Here is a 15,234-nt window from a genome sequence, read left to right as displayed (position 1 = left end):
ATGTCATACCTCATTATAATCTAATAACTTCGTGAACATTATGCTTCACGACAATTAATTTAGCCTGGCGAAAAAGGTGTTTTCAATAAGTGGCCATCGAAAGCACATAATGCACTTGATTTTCATGACCAATTACCAATTACATCTGTACATATCTGGTTGCTTTTCGGGAAAACTACAAAATTACCCTTTCCTCTTTTGTATTTTTTTTTCTTTTAGAAGTTCCAGGTGAAAATATACCTCATTGCGACTGTCCGCCTGTGAAGGGAACAGTATCGGGGGAGTGGGTTTTTTCTTATTCCCTAGGCAGAGGCCAAAACAATCTAGGCGGGTTCAGTGGCCGAACTTCTCGCTGAACTGGTGGCAGTGTCGAGAGCGTCCCGCTCACGAAATTTCCGATATGCCTGGTAGAGTGTCCCTTAGTCGTGGCGGTAACCATTTCATTCAATGCCCTATGTGTATGCATTCGATTGGCCTCAGAGGTTTCCTGGCGCATGGCCTGTACTTTGAAAGTCAAGCAAATTAGTAACCAGACAATTGTAGTATTGAAGTAGTAACAGTAGTTTATCTCTTTCTTTAACGTCTTATTTGAAGCTTGCCGCAAATACATAGGTACCTACAGAAGTTAAAAAATGGTATGTCAAATGTAATAAGGTTTATATTGCACCAGCAGAGAATGAAACGGATGATTAGTAGGCTTTACCCCATTAGAGTATCGTGAATGGCAAAATAAACTCAGAGCAAGAGGTGGTTTAATGATGTGCCCATGCTAATATAGGTAGCTTCAACGTGAAAAATAATAGAACCCGAATAATAAAGCATGTTTCAAGGCGACGACCGCCTCCATGCATATATTCTGATATCATACACCTTTATTGGGCACAAATACTCAGTGTTGGTAAGAACAACGATAACAACAACAACAACAAAGACGCCAATAATAAAAAAATCGTACCACCGTAAAATCTCTGGATTGCTTTTCTGGTTAATTGTTGTGTATATAATACTAACGTGCCCTATTGAAAAATGATTGGTGAGTTTTCTTTCCATTCACTTTAGTTTTTAATAGTCTGACGCCGTCACTATCCGTACTAGAAAGGTTCTCTCCAACCCATTGTTGGCCAGAAAGCAATTCGTCGTCGACGTTTTGCACCCAAACAGAGCCAATGTCTCCAAGGATGAATTGCGTGAAAAATTGGCTGAAGTCTACAAGGCTGAAAAAGACGCTGTTTCCGTTTTTGGTTTCAGAACCCAATTCGGTGGTGGCAAGTCTGTTGGTTTCGGTTTGATTTACAACTCCGTTGCTGAGGCCAAGAAATTTGAACCAACCTACAGATTAGTCAGATATGGTTTGACTGAAAAGGTTGAAAAGGCTTCCAGACAACAAAGAAAGCAAAAGAAGAACAGAGACAAGAAGATTTTCGGTACCGGCAAGAGATTGGCCAAAAAGGTTGCTCGTCGTAACGCTGATTAAGAACATTCCTACTATATACTCATTTTGTAGGATATGTCCCCATCTATCTTTTTTTGGCGTTCATCTTCCCCTTTATTATCTCATCATCGAAACCCTCATAATATAATTCATATTTCTATGTAGGATGTACAGTTACGTAAACAATTTTTTTGCATACAATATAGCAAAAATCTCCAAGACTATAGAAAGAGCAATTGTTTCATCCATTAAGATGAAGACATGCCGAGCAAATCAAGAGTGATATCAAGTCTTTCTGTATTATCAAATACAAATTGCATGATCTTTTTTCGGTACCCGGGGGCGCCTCAGTTTTTCTCAGTTGAAAATAAAAGTGAAGCGTAGAATTTGGTAGCATGGTAAAACGTGGATGCTGTAATCTGGAACAAATTTAAGAGTAGAGTATTTAACACTTCGCACAGTCATAGAAATCGTATAACTGCCATATATATCAGCAAATAATGTTTTTGAGAAGTGTCAATCGTATTGTTGCTAGGAACATTTTAGCTACCCCTAAAACTACCCTGGTAAAATCATCATGGAGGGTTTTGACTGTTACCAACACAAAAAGATACTTTACTCCTGCCCCTCTCATGAGAAACCAGGAGACACAAAGAGTAGGTGATATTTTGCAATCAGAGTTGAAAATTGAGAAGGAAACTTTGCCAGATTCAACCTCTTTAGATTCATTTAACGAGTTTTTAAATAAATACCAGTTTTCGTTGGTAGAGACTCCTGATAAAAATGAAGCTGAAATTATTAGAAGAACTGAGTCCGGTGAAACCGTTCATGTGTTCTTTGATGTTGCCCAAATTGCTAACCTGCCTTACAACAATGCAATCGATGAAAATGCTGAAGCAAATGAAGATGGAATCAACGAGGATGATTTTGATGCCTTATCAGACAACTTTGCCAATGTCAATGTTGTTATTTCCAAGGAAAGTGCAACCGAACCTGCTATCTCATTTGAATTATTAATGAACTTACAAGAAGGTTCGTTTTATGTTGATAGCGCTACTCCATATCCCTCTGTTGATGCCGCTTTGGATCAATCTGCTGAAGCAGAAATTACAAGAGAACTGGTATACCATGGCCCACCATTTTCTAACTTGGATGAAGAATTGCAGGAATCCTTAGAAGCTTATTTGGAAAGCAGAGGTGTCAATGAAGAGCTAGCCTCTTTTATCAGTGCCTATTCCGAATTCAAAGAAAATAACGAATACATTTCTTGGCTTGGGAAGATGAAGAAGTTCTTTCACTAAGAAACCAAGTATGCCTTGCTTTCCCCAAATAATTTGATTGGTTAGCTTGAGTCAGTTTTATTGTAAATAGTATATATAATACACATGTTAATAAACATCGAATATGTTCTCAATTATAATGACGTTCCTTTTTTTTTTTTTGTTCCAGCCATGCTACCGTCCCTAAAACGACTTTTATTTTCTAAAAGATCGATATGCAAACAAAACAGTTTAAAGTCTACAATTAGAAGGCTAACAATAAAGAGCCTCTTAATATTTAAAGTCACATGTTTTATGGTGCTAAGGGACCTCTATTGATCGAACGTATTGGCCATTTACTCTCTATCAATTATGGAAGTAAAGAAGAAAGAAAAAAATGGGCCATTCAAGGGACAGGCTATTTACAAGAAGTCCAGTGCACAGACACTCCATATCTGGAGACTATTATAAAGGAGAGTGGGATTAGAATCGTCAGTCAACTTGATAATTCGCTTGGAAGTAAGCCTCATTTTTCATTGCTTGGAGGATTCGATGAGAATATCGCACGAGATATAATTTCACATAATTTCCATAATGCAATATTTCAGATGGAGTCTAAAGAAGTTCCCCTGAGCAAGCAATATCAGCATTTAGAAAAAATCACCCAAGTATCTTTGTTATCCAGGAATTTTAAAGGCATTGAAGAAATTGAGTATAATCTAAGAAGCATCATTAAAAGCCTTCGAAATTATGACATCTCAAAGCCCACACGTTGTGAAAAGGATTCCATGATAAGAGATCGGAACAATTATGAAATTTCTCAAGAGGATCTTTTTTCACTCATCAGAATACAACTAATTCTTTGCATCTCATATTTTTTACAGGAAAGATATTTTGACTGTTGCACAAGATTCTTTTCAATAATTAATTCAGAACCTTTGGCCTTGAAAGTTCTTTCCGAGTACGTAGACGGCATGGATTTTATATCCAAGGAGGAGTTTATAATGATGGTTAATATATCTGTGCTCATTTCCATACCATTGGATAACTATGATGACTTTATTTACTTGAGCGATCTAAAGCAATTTTTCCAAATGACACCAGTGTTGATTAATTGTCTCGAACTGTTGATCAATACGAACTTTAACAAGTTTTTTAAAATTTGGCATGGTGAGATAAGTAGGACTTGTATGGAAAGCCTTTTCCTGGAGCCTAGTTGGTCATCGTCGGCTGCTATCATTATGAGATGCAAAATTTATTTCTTTTATTTGAGAATATCTAAAAAGCTGCGGTTTACCTATTTATCGTCCACGCTTGGTATTGATCTGAAAGACATCAAGGAAGAATTAACAAAACTCATATTGTCAGGACAGCTTAATTTTGAAATCGATGACGATGTGATACACTTTGAGGATAACTCTATCTTGCAAAATATCATCAAAGAAATTAGCAAAAATGGCTCTATAATCAATCAGGCTATAGGTAAGCTGAAAAATCAAAACATGGATTTGAAAGACATTATTAAGAGCAATCCTATACAGTGTGGTGGTATAAATGACACGAATGATATAAATAATGGAAGCAGCGAAGATATGGATATAGATGAACTTAACGACAGAAGTGATATTAGTGACTCGGAGGGTGGTTTATTTGAAAGTTGAAAGCTCAAATATGTGGAACAATTTCTCTATTATGAATTACCATCTGTTATGTCAGTATATGGCAAGCAAAAAGAAAAGCTTTAGGGAGTAAAGTCAGTTTATTTCGGTGTTACTGTATAAACAAGCTATTTAAGCAAATCTCCGCTAAAGATACATTACAGATATTCAAAGTAGTTCTTTAAATCTTTCGAGACTGTGGTAATTTGGGTGATGGAAAGATTTGTTTTTTCTTTTGATACTTTCTTTTGCTACCAATTGCTTTTCAATGTTTTTTTAGAAACGCTGATTTTACGAATCTTCGCTGGCACATTTTCATCAAAGTCTTTTGCTTTTACCGTATCTTCAATAACTGAGCTTTTGTCATCCTGTAAGTATTCGTCAAGGTTATAATGCTTTCTTTTTTGACCAATGATGATTGGATCTTGTGTTGGTAGGCTTGAATTAAGGTCTAGCTCTTGCAAAGTTGAAGAGGGGGAAAGAGCATCAGCGTACAATTTCCTTAAGTTAGTGATATCGTCCAACCATGACTCAATTTGCCTTCTTGAGTTTGGTAGAACTTCTTGGTAAAAGCTTTCAGCTTTGGGAGAACTGGTGGTGAAGCGCCATATATATTCGTGGTTTGCTTTGAGTGGTTTTTTATTATGTGGTGTGACAATGCCCTTTACATCAACAAGTACCGAGCTTGTCACATACCTAATAGTTTGACTAGGTTTACCCCCATTATCAAGACAAAGTGTCTCGTCCAGAAAGAAAACGAATAAAGCGAAAATAACTCTTTCCTTTAGCTCGTTATTTTGATCTTTAGGGTTAATAAAACTATTAATCAGCTCTGTTATAGAAGCTGGAAAACCTTTCTTTTTCCTTACCAGAAACCTAAATACCTTTCTAATCATCATAAGATCCTGAAATTTGCACCATTTAGTGTCTAATGAAGGGCCAAAGATACATGAGAAACATTTTTCGATTGATGAATGTAAAAAATTGCCATAACAGATTCCGTGCAATGTCTTTCGGCAACTTTTACAAGTTTTCAAAACAGTGGCTGCTTTGGGAACCTCCAACTCACATTCACAGCTACAAAGAGAAGTGGCTGGGTTGTTTACAACAAATTGAGTTGGCTGTATACTTGCTTGTGAAGAATTTAGAAGATCTCCAAGCACGTTTGTTGTTTGGCTTGTGACAAAACTCTGAGGTTTTGCAGGAATTGATTTGTCCCGTTGACTTTGTTCTTGCTGGTGTAAAATGATTTCAAAGGGATCTACTCTAATAAAATTTGTGCCTTCAGCTTTTTCCATAGCGGATGTAGCCGCCGATAAAACAGAAAGAGCCACTTTATGATGCTTCGTGTTTAGAGTGCCAACATCGAAGGCATCACTGTCTAAATTTGTGGGGACCCTCAACGTTGCTCTTTTGTCGAAGGTGGCATCTTTGAACAATTCCGGTTGGTAATCTTCATCGGCATTATCATTGAACATCAACCTCATTGTGAGAAATTTTTTTTGAGGCAAAGGTTCCAAAGATTGAGTGATAATGATGAATCGTCTCATTAATTGCTGAACCATTTTCCTTGAATCTAACAAAGAAATTGTTTCGTTTTCCTCGCTAATGTTTTTATTTTCTTTTTTGTCGTCACCTAAATCGACACTGATATTAACATTATTTGCTTCATCATAATTAAAACTAAAAATATAATTCTCTAAGAGATCGGTGGGATCTTCCAGAAAAATACCTAGCGAGAGGGCCTTTAAACACTTTAAACGAATCGATTTGAAGACACCCTTCTCCAGCCAATCTAATAACAAATCCACTTGACTCGATTTACCTCTAACCAAAGTTTTGATTTTGATGGAATTGTTTTGGGATGTGGCTTGCTTGTTGTAGTTTTTCTCGACTTTTTCTGGAACGAATCGTTGGTCGACAAATATATCGTCCGGGAACAACCCCCTAAGGAAGGCTAAGCAGCCAAAAGACATGGTTAGCATTGTTTGAAGTAATTTTTGAGACTGCTCGGTGGTGATTTCCGTCTTTGTCTCTGTTTTTGGTTTAACCAACTGCTTATTAGACATTTTCTTGACTATTCTAGAATGAAACTGTTGGTTGTTAATTTTTGTATTGTTTCTTTCAATATTTACCAGATGAGAACATGAGAGTTTTAGAACGCGTTACATAGATTGGTTTGCCTCTTGTTGTTTCATTTATATATAAAGTTCAGATTAGCCGCCAAGTTCAACCATTCTCATCATCTGCTACGAAAATGCTGAGTTCCCTCCCCTAAAGAGGACAACATCTTTCATTTGAATGATTATTATTTCCTGAGTTGAGAATGGCAAGGTTTAGAGTCGATTTCACAATACATATTTCTTTGTTTATATAGGGAAGTAAGAGTTGCCGTTCTGTTATGTTGGAAGATAAGATTATATAATGAGAGTGATAAATGAGGCCGCATTTCAGGATTCTATATACATCACAAAAAGACCCCATTTCCTTGAGTGAATAAAGATTCGTGTAATATGTACGCCACTTCATCCTTCTTTCAACATATTTTACGGCAATTGTAGCAATGTTACTTTCCTCCCCCCGCCCCGTCCAAAAGAATAAAAGGGCTTCGGCGGCTAAATCAAAAAAAAAAAAAAAAAAAAAAAAAAAAAACAAAAGAAGAAAAGGTTTCAAATTGGCGATCTTCCAATGAATAATTGCACTTCAGACAACATCGGTCGGAAAAGCTCTATATTATAGAAATCAACTAAATTCGATGTCAGACGTCAGCATTAATTCCACCTTTAGGACAACTTTGATTGAGTTATGCGGTATATAAAAGGATTCGAAAACTCTTATCTTCTTTCATCCGAGCAGGCAAAAAATACTAACAATAGGAATTTTAAAATTATCTGTTTAAAGAAACTGCAACGTGGATCACATCTCAAGTCTTCGCCGCTAAGAATTTGGAGAAAAATGATTTAGTCACAATAGAAACTAAAATAAATGCATTGTATCCCATTACCGAAAAATACGATAGATCATTTAGAACTACTACTGTTATTTTGGACGAAGAACTAATCTTGAAATTGGAAAATGCAGCATCAAGCTTATGGAACTCGTTGACCATCGCCATGAAAGCAGAGAAAGCATCAGATGAATATTTTAGAGAAGTCTTTTGCAGATCTAAAATCTTTGCAACTAAGCTTCTATCCATTCATGAAGCTTTGTTCCGGACGAATTCAAACCTTCTAAGGACCTTCAAATGTTACATAAGTTCTTTCAAAACAGCTAGCGAACAACATTTCAAAGAGCAAATAGCCAACACGCAACAACACACAGAAAAATACTTTCAAATAATCAATGAGCAGGTGGGAAGTTTCTCCCACGAGGAGAAAATCGAATTCAAAAAACTCACTTTCGAGTTCTATTTAGTAAATTTTCAGATATGTCTTTCAGAAAATGACCTGGATACCGCAAAAATTTACACTTCAAAAGTCAACATCACTGATAATTCTATATACATGGACGCAGATTTGCTCATTGAATTATGCAGAATGATCTATAACGCCGCAGTTTTGTTGAAAGAAAGTGATATTCCCGAGACACAGCAAGTAAATACAAACATTATTTATTTCTTGAAGGAGGTGGAAAAATACTTAGAGCTACCTGTGGAAAATTTGAAATCCCATACCGATTATAGTAATTTGAGATACTCAGTTTTGATTTTCATGTTAAATTGCTTAGTTGAAGGATATCCACAAGTTTCTGAACTAGAGCAATGTGATTACTATTTAGGTCTTTTACAAAACGAATATCCAAATAAAGTGGACCCCTTCATACTGGCCATTAAGTTGGTTAAGCGGAAAGATATCACAAACCCAGCAGAAACCATAGAAGAAATTTTGATGCGAATGATTATGTCAGCCAATATCACTTCAAACTTTCAAACGATCATGGCCTCAATCAATGATCTTTCAGAACTAAACACTAAATTATCTATAGTGTGCCTTGACTATTTGCTATTCAATAAGTTGAATTCTAAAAACGATAAGAAACTACTGGAAAAAGCACTTTGTTCTAGATTTTTAATAACGACTCAATCTAAAACAATGAAGGATTCTGAAATGGCGGAAAGTTTAGATGATTTCTGTGCTCAGATTGAGAGAATATTATCAGAACCGCTCTCGAAGCATGCTATATCCTGTATAATAACTCTATTATGGAATACAGGAAAAAAATTAGAAAAGATGGAAAACTACGTTGATAGTATCAAATTTTACAAACTCGCACTTAAAGATATTATAAGTCAAAACTATTCTGATCGGGGGAAAATTCAAAGGGCTTTGCAAGTTGTATATAATAAAATCCATGACTACTCGAACACGTTGAAAATCTATCAGCATATGGATGAAGTGGACAAACAGTCTCCACTGTGCCAACTTTTAATATTGCAATTCTTTTTAGCAAATGATAACACGGAGGAAGCGCTTACGTGTCTCCGGCAGATAAAGTCATCTGAAGACGAAAGAAGTACAGAAGCTCTTATACTAGCAGTGGCAGAATGTAAAAGGAAGACAGATTTGTCCGTTCAAGGTCTCCTAATGCTTTTCGAGAAATTACAGTCTAAGAGTAATCCGCAAAGTATCTCCCCCACCTCGGGTTCTCAAACACTAAGCATACTAAGATATACTCTACAAATGATTGTCAAAGTGTCAGAAGAGGAGTCCCGAGAAACGTTTGTTAACTATTTGCCGACTGTGGAGAAGCTCGTACTGAAAGCAATTGAATTTCTCAGAACTGTAAAGTTACTCAATGAATTACCATCAGACGTCGAGAAAGAGGTAATTTATCAACAGTCAGTGACCGTAAATGAGATAGAATGGTTTGCATCGTTTTCATATAATGTCGCCGTGAAATGTCTGACTGATGAGTCCTGTGAATCTGTCTCCCATTTCCCGCAATATTGCATTCAACTTATTGACCTCATTCCTATTCAAGACTTCACTTTCCCAAAAATGTACCACTTCACATATTGGAAATTCAAAGCTGTAATCTTGCAGTTAATGATATCCAAGGAAGAAGTAATGCAAGATCAGCGCATAAAATTTCAAGGCATTTATGAGAAATCAGGCGAACTAGTTAATAGCATAAATGTTATGAGAAAAAGCTCAGAATTCAAAGATGGATCATCTCCAGAGGATAAAAAAACACTAAATGAATGTTTTCTGGAAGCGCTAACAATACAAGTGGAAAGTGCATTAACTATTAGTGATCAAACTAAGATTCTAGACATATTAAAGAAAACAGAGACATATCAAAATAGCGGCGTGGATTCGTTACTGATCGATGTCTCATCGAATATGGAAGATTTACCTAAAGGGATTCTTGTGGAGATAATTGAAACTGTCTTGAGCAGAAACATAGGTACAGAAATAAAGCAAGATGAACTCTGTACTTGGCTGCGAATTCTACTGGAAAATGCCATGCATCTTAATCATGAGGTCAACCTGCGCACGTTGGAGAGGGTTTTTAAGATTTTAGAATTAAATCAATTGAGTCTTTTGGATACCGACGGTACTCTTCAAAGAGAATTAGAAACTATAGCTACCTATTGTTGGAACATAGGCGTCAACTGCATAATCAAAGAAAACAAAACTGATGGAATTGTTTGGTGTAAGCACTCAATGGGTTTCGCAGACATGGTCAATAAAGGCTTGCGGGAGCAATTGTATTCATTATGGGAATCATTAGCAAGCTCCGCTAATATCGACGTCAATAGTGTCGTCACGTAAAACTCATTTATTTATATAAACAGTCGTTTGTACACGATGATCCTTCATCCTCAGCATTCTCCGCTTGTTCTCGTAAGCTGATAGTCTGGGAAGCTAAAAAGTTCATAGCAAAAAAAGCAAACAAATGCTATTGTTTTCCATAATGTCACGTGCACCGTCAGTAATACTACGCTTTTTGCTTCCCTGAAGATGCAGAAAATGCCACATTTTTTTAAGCGAAGATTTTGGCCGTCAGCCGGACTGTGCTCAGCTAAGCGTGGGCCAGATTCTCTAAGTTAAGAACGAGTCACTACTATATAATAGCTTCTGAAATTTTGAAATTTTTGTACATAAGAAGGTACTGAGCTAGTTTAACGAAATTTTTTTGTGCTGATTTTTATTTCTTATTTCCAGTATATTGGGTAATACATTAGACTTAATTTAAATTCCTCTCCCTAAAAATGTCTAACTTTGCTACTGATAATTTACAAGATTCATTTCAACGTGCCATGAACTTTTCCGGTTCTCCAGGTGCGGTCTCGACCTCACCAACTCAGTCATTCATGAATACACTACCTCGTCGTGTAAGCATCACAAAACAATCAAAGGCCCTAAAACCTTTTTCTACCGGTGACATGAAGATTTTATTGTTGGAGAATGTCAATTCAACTGCAATTAAGATTTTCAAAGACCAGGGTTATCAAGTAGAATTCCTAAAGTCTTCTCTGCCTGAGGACGAATTGATCGAAAAAATCAAAGATGTTCACGCGATCGGTATCAGATCAAAAACTAGATTAACTGAGAAAATACTGCAGCATGCCAGAAATCTTGTTTGTGTTGGTTGTTTTTGCATAGGTACCAACCAAGTTGATTTGAAATATGCTGCTAGTAAAGGTATTGCCGTATTCAACTCACCTTTCTCCAATTCGAGATCCGTAGCGGAATTGGTCATTGCTGAAGTTATCAGTTTGGCAAGACAATTAGGTGATAGATCCATTGAATTGCATACAGGAACATGGAACAAAGTTGCTGCTAGATGTTGGGAGGTAAGAGGGAAAACCCTTGGTATCATAGGTTATGGTCACATTGGTTCTCAACTGTCTGTTCTTGCAGAAGCTATGGGATTACATGTGTTATACTACGATATTGTAACAATAATGGCATTGGGTACAGCTAGACAGGTTTCCACATTAGATGAATTATTGAACAAGTCTGACTTTGTGACATTACATGTACCAGCTACTCCTGAGACTGAAAAAATGTTATCTGCGCCCCAGTTTGCAGCAATGAAAGATGGTGCGTATGTGATCAACGCCTCAAGAGGTACTGTAGTAGATATTCCATCTTTGATCCAAGCTATGAAAGCCAATAAAATTGCAGGAGCCGCCTTGGATGTCTACCCACATGAACCAGCTAAAAACGGTGAGGGTTCATTCAACGATGAGCTGAATAACTGGACTTCCGAACTGGTTTCATTACCAAATATCATCTTGACACCTCACATTGGTGGTTCTACCGAAGAAGCTCAAAGTGCCATTGGTATCGAAGTCGCAACATCTTTGACTAAGTATATCAATGAAGGAAACTCTGTGGGCGCTGTGAATTTCCCAGAAGTCAGTTTGAAGTCTCTCGACTACGATCAAGAGAACACAGTGCGTGTCTTATATATTCATCGTAACGTTCCTGGTGTTCTGAAGACAGTTAATGATATCCTGTCCGATCATAACATCGAAAAACAATTTTCCGATTCTCATGGTGAAATCGCCTATTTAATGGCAGATATCTCCTCGGTTAATCAAAGTGAAATCAAGGATATATATGAAAAGCTGAATCAAACTTCTGCTAAAGTTTCTATCAGGCTATTGTACTGATTATATATACATAGATTTACGTCTTTCCCTTTCTTCTTATAGCATATAGGATAGAGAAAAAGAACACCAAACATTCAATGTCCACCTCTAATATAGTATAGTCCCATGATGCAGAAAGTAACGCCTGTCTAGCTCACTCCATATTCAGCTTACTCCCGCTGTGTTAATTAAACCGATGCGGGTAATATACTTTTTTTTCGAAAGGAGGAAGAAGGATCGAGTTTCATTTACTTTCGGTGGCAAAACTCGATACGTATAAGTAATGGCTTGGACCTAAGGGGAAAAAAATGTGGAAGTCTATCTAACAAAAGATAATCCGAAGCAGATTGAGTTCAAATATCACTGGTAAATATGTCCTTGACTACTGCTGCTCCACTTTTAGCACTATTGAGGGAGAATCAAGATTCAGTTAAGACATATGCCTTAGAAACTATAAATACTGTTGTAGACCAGTTATGGTCTGAGATTTCGAATGAACTGCCAGATATTGAAGCGTTATATGATGATGACACCTTTTCTGACCGTGAAATGGCTGCGTTGATTGCTTCCAAAGTCTATTACAACCTTGGTGAATACGAATCCGCTGTCAGATATGCCCTTGCCGCAGCGGATCGCTTTGATATAGATGAACAATCGCAATTTGTTGAAACTATTGTTTCAAAAAGTATTGAGATGTATGTTCAGAAGGCTTCCAAACAATACAATGAGGACGAACAATTTTACATTAAGGATACCATTGATCCAAAATTAACGTCCATTTTTGAACGAATGATAGAAAAATGTTTGAAAGCATCCGAACTGAAACTAGCTTTAGGAATTGCTTTAGAAGGCTATAGATTGGATATAATTGAAAGTGCCTTGAAAAACAAATTGGCTAACGATTCCGCTTCTGAAAACGTGAAAATTATCAATTACTTATTAACCCTTGCCATAACCACCGTAACAAATTTTAAATTTAGGTCCTCAATCCTAAGAAAATCTTTTTATTTCCTAATGAATATGTCTAATCGCGATTATTTGACGCTCAATAAAGTAGTTGTGAATTTGAATGATGCTGAATTGGCATTACAACTGTTTGAAAAATTAAAGGAAGAAAATGATGAAGGACTGTCCTCCCAAATTGCATTTGATCTAGTTTCTTCTGCGTCTCAACAATTGCTTGAGATATTGGTCACTGAATTAACTACCCAGGGTTATGATTCCGCCTTATTGAATATTTTATCTGGTCTACCGACCTGCGATTATTATAATACTTTTCTTTTGAATAATAAAAGCATCGATATCGGTCTTCTAAACAAGTCTAAATCAGCTTTGGATGGGAAGTTTTCTCTGTTCCACACCGCTGTTAGTGTTGCTAACGGGTTTATGCACGCTGGTACCACTGACAATTCGTTTATCAAAGCAAACCTTCCCTGGTTAGGAAAAGCCCAAAACTGGGCAAAGTTCACCGCCACAGCCTCACTAGGTGTCATCCATAAAGGTAATTTGTTGGAAGGTAGAAAAGTAATGGCCCCTTACTTGCCAGGTAGTCGAGCCTCTTCTAGATTCATCAAGGGCGGATCATTGTATGGTCTTGGTCTAATTTACGCTGGTTTTGGTCGCGATACCACTGACTACTTGAAAAATATCATAGTCGAGAATAGTGGAACTACAGGCGATGAAGACGTAGATGTCTTGTTACACGGTGCTTCTTTGGGTATTGGTCTTGCTGCCATGGGTTCAGCTAATATCGAAGTTTATGAAGCCCTGAAGGAAGTTCTTTATAATGACTCCGCTACATCTGGAGAAGCTGCTGCATTGGGTATGGGTCTGTGTATGTTAGGAACTGGTAAGCCCGAAGCCACTCACGATATGTTCACGTATTCTCAAGAAACCCAGCATGGTAACATTACACGCGGTTTAGCCGTTGGCTTGGCTTTGATAAATTATGGTCGCCAAGAGCTGGCAGATGATTTGATTGTGAAGATGTTAGCAAGCGATAAGTCTTTATTGCGCTATGGTGGTGCTTTCACAATTGCATTGGCCTATGCGGGTACAGGCAACAATTCTGCCGTCAAGAGGTTGTTGCATGTCGCCGTTTCAGACTCCAACGATGATGTTAGGAGAGCTGCAGTCATCGCGTTGGGTTTCGTTCTCTTACGTGATTATACTACTGTCCCAAGAATCGTCCAACTTCTATCAGAATCACATAATGCACATGTCAGATGTGGTACTGCATTTGCCCTTGGTATTGCATGTGCTGGTAAAGGCCTACAATCAGCAATCGACGTTTTAGAACCATTGACAAAGGATTCAGTTGATTTTGTTCGCCAAGCGGCCATGATTGCTTTATCTATGATTCTAATTCAACAAACAGAAAAGTCAAATCCCCAAGTTGCCGAGATTAACAAGAATTTCCTGAGTGTAATCACGAATAAACATCAAGAGGGCTTAGCTAAATTTGGTGCATGCGTAGCGCAAGGGATAATGAATGCTGGTGGTCGCAATGTTACGATTCAGCTGGAGAACGCAGACACAGGCACTTTGGATGCCAAATCGGTGGTTGGTCTGGTCATGTTCTCACAATTTTGGTATTGGTTTCCTTTGTCACACTTTTTATCGCTATCTTTTACACCAACGACAGTAATTGGTATTCGCGGTAGTGATCAAGCTATACCTAAATTCCAAATGAATTGTTATGCTAAAGAGGATGTATTCAGCTACCCAAAGATGTATGTAGAAGCGAGTGGTAAGGAAGTAGAAAAGGTAGCAACAGCAGTTCTTTCCACCACAGCTAGAGCAAAGGCAAGAGCAAAAAAGACAAAGAAGGAAAAAGGTCCTAATGAAGAAGAAAAGAAAAAAGAGCGTGAGGAAAAGGAAAAGGAAAGGGAGGCAGATAAAAAAGACATAAAGGAAACAAAGGAAAATGATGAAGAATTTTACAAGAATAAATACTCCTCAAAACCTTACAAAGTTGAAAACATGACTCGTATATTACCCCAACAATCGAGATATATCTCCTTTATCAAGGACGACAGATTTGTTCCCGTACGTAAATTCAAAGGAAACAACGGTGTGGTAGTTTTGAGAGATAAGGAACCCAAAGAACCTATAGAGCTAATCGAAACTGTAAGACAAATGAAAGACGTTAATGCTCCACTTCCAACACCATTTAAGGTTGAAGATAATGTTGATTTTCCCTAATGCTAAATTCTAGGATGCATGAACGAAAAAAAAAAGGAACCTATCCAAATTATCAGAAAATAAATACTATAATGTATA

At 37.2% G+C, this 15,234-nt stretch overlaps 7 protein-coding genes across 7 annotated transcripts; 6 read left to right on the top strand and 1 right to left on the bottom strand.

The window, feature by feature from the left end:
* Nucleotides 1-632: 632 nt before the first annotated feature.
* Nucleotides 633-1,474, top strand: RPS24B (40S ribosomal protein eS24; the record flags this gene model as incomplete). The annotated part of the gene is made up of 2 exons (XM_056228708.1): nucleotides 633-635; nucleotides 1,070-1,474. 2 exons carry the CDS (start codon nucleotides 633-635, stop codon nucleotides 1,472-1,474), a joined length of 408 nt encoding a protein of 135 aa, XP_056088403.1.
* A 458-nt stretch (nucleotides 1,475-1,932) lies between these two features.
* MAM33 (Mam33p) lies at nucleotides 1,933-2,733 on the top strand (the record flags this gene model as incomplete). The annotated part of the gene is made up of 1 exon (XM_056228707.1): nucleotides 1,933-2,733. The coding sequence occupies one exon, from the start codon at nucleotides 1,933-1,935 to the stop codon at nucleotides 2,731-2,733; it is 801 nt and encodes a 266-aa protein (XP_056088402.1).
* A 266-nt stretch (nucleotides 2,734-2,999) lies between these two features.
* Nucleotides 3,000-4,352, top strand: PCI8 (Pci8p; the record flags this gene model as incomplete). The annotated part of the gene is made up of 1 exon (XM_056228706.1): nucleotides 3,000-4,352. One exon carries the CDS (start codon nucleotides 3,000-3,002, stop codon nucleotides 4,350-4,352), a length of 1,353 nt encoding a protein of 450 aa, XP_056088401.1.
* Nucleotides 4,353-4,600: 248 nt separating this feature from the next.
* Nucleotides 4,601-6,418, bottom strand: HOP1 (Hop1p; the record flags this gene model as incomplete). Its single annotated transcript, XM_056228705.1, has 1 exon — nucleotides 4,601-6,418. One exon carries the CDS (start codon nucleotides 6,416-6,418, stop codon nucleotides 4,601-4,603), a length of 1,818 nt encoding a protein of 605 aa, XP_056088400.1.
* A 686-nt stretch (nucleotides 6,419-7,104) lies between these two features.
* On the top strand, nucleotides 7,105-10,123 carry SPO22 (Spo22p; the record flags this gene model as incomplete). Its single annotated transcript, XM_056228704.1, has 2 exons — nucleotides 7,105-7,159; nucleotides 7,251-10,123. 2 exons carry the CDS (start codon nucleotides 7,105-7,107, stop codon nucleotides 10,121-10,123), a joined length of 2,928 nt encoding a protein of 975 aa, XP_056088399.1.
* Nucleotides 10,124-10,563: 440 nt separating this feature from the next.
* SER33 (phosphoglycerate dehydrogenase SER33) lies at nucleotides 10,564-11,973 on the top strand (the record flags this gene model as incomplete). The annotated part of the gene is made up of 1 exon (XM_056228702.1): nucleotides 10,564-11,973. One exon carries the CDS (start codon nucleotides 10,564-10,566, stop codon nucleotides 11,971-11,973), a length of 1,410 nt encoding a protein of 469 aa, XP_056088398.1.
* A 351-nt stretch (nucleotides 11,974-12,324) lies between these two features.
* RPN2 (proteasome regulatory particle base subunit RPN2) lies at nucleotides 12,325-15,156 on the top strand (the record flags this gene model as incomplete). Its single annotated transcript, XM_056228701.1, has 1 exon — nucleotides 12,325-15,156. The coding sequence occupies one exon, from the start codon at nucleotides 12,325-12,327 to the stop codon at nucleotides 15,154-15,156; it is 2,832 nt and encodes a 943-aa protein (XP_056088397.1).
* Nucleotides 15,157-15,234: the final 78 nt, after the last annotated feature.

The sequence above is a fragment of the Saccharomyces kudriavzevii genome, assembly GCF_947243775.1.
Source record: "Saccharomyces kudriavzevii IFO 1802 strain IFO1802 genome assembly, chromosome: 9".
NCBI lineage: Eukaryota > Fungi > Ascomycota > Saccharomycetes > Saccharomycetales > Saccharomycetaceae > Saccharomyces > Saccharomyces kudriavzevii.
This window is presented reverse-complemented; position numbering and strand designations above follow the sequence as displayed.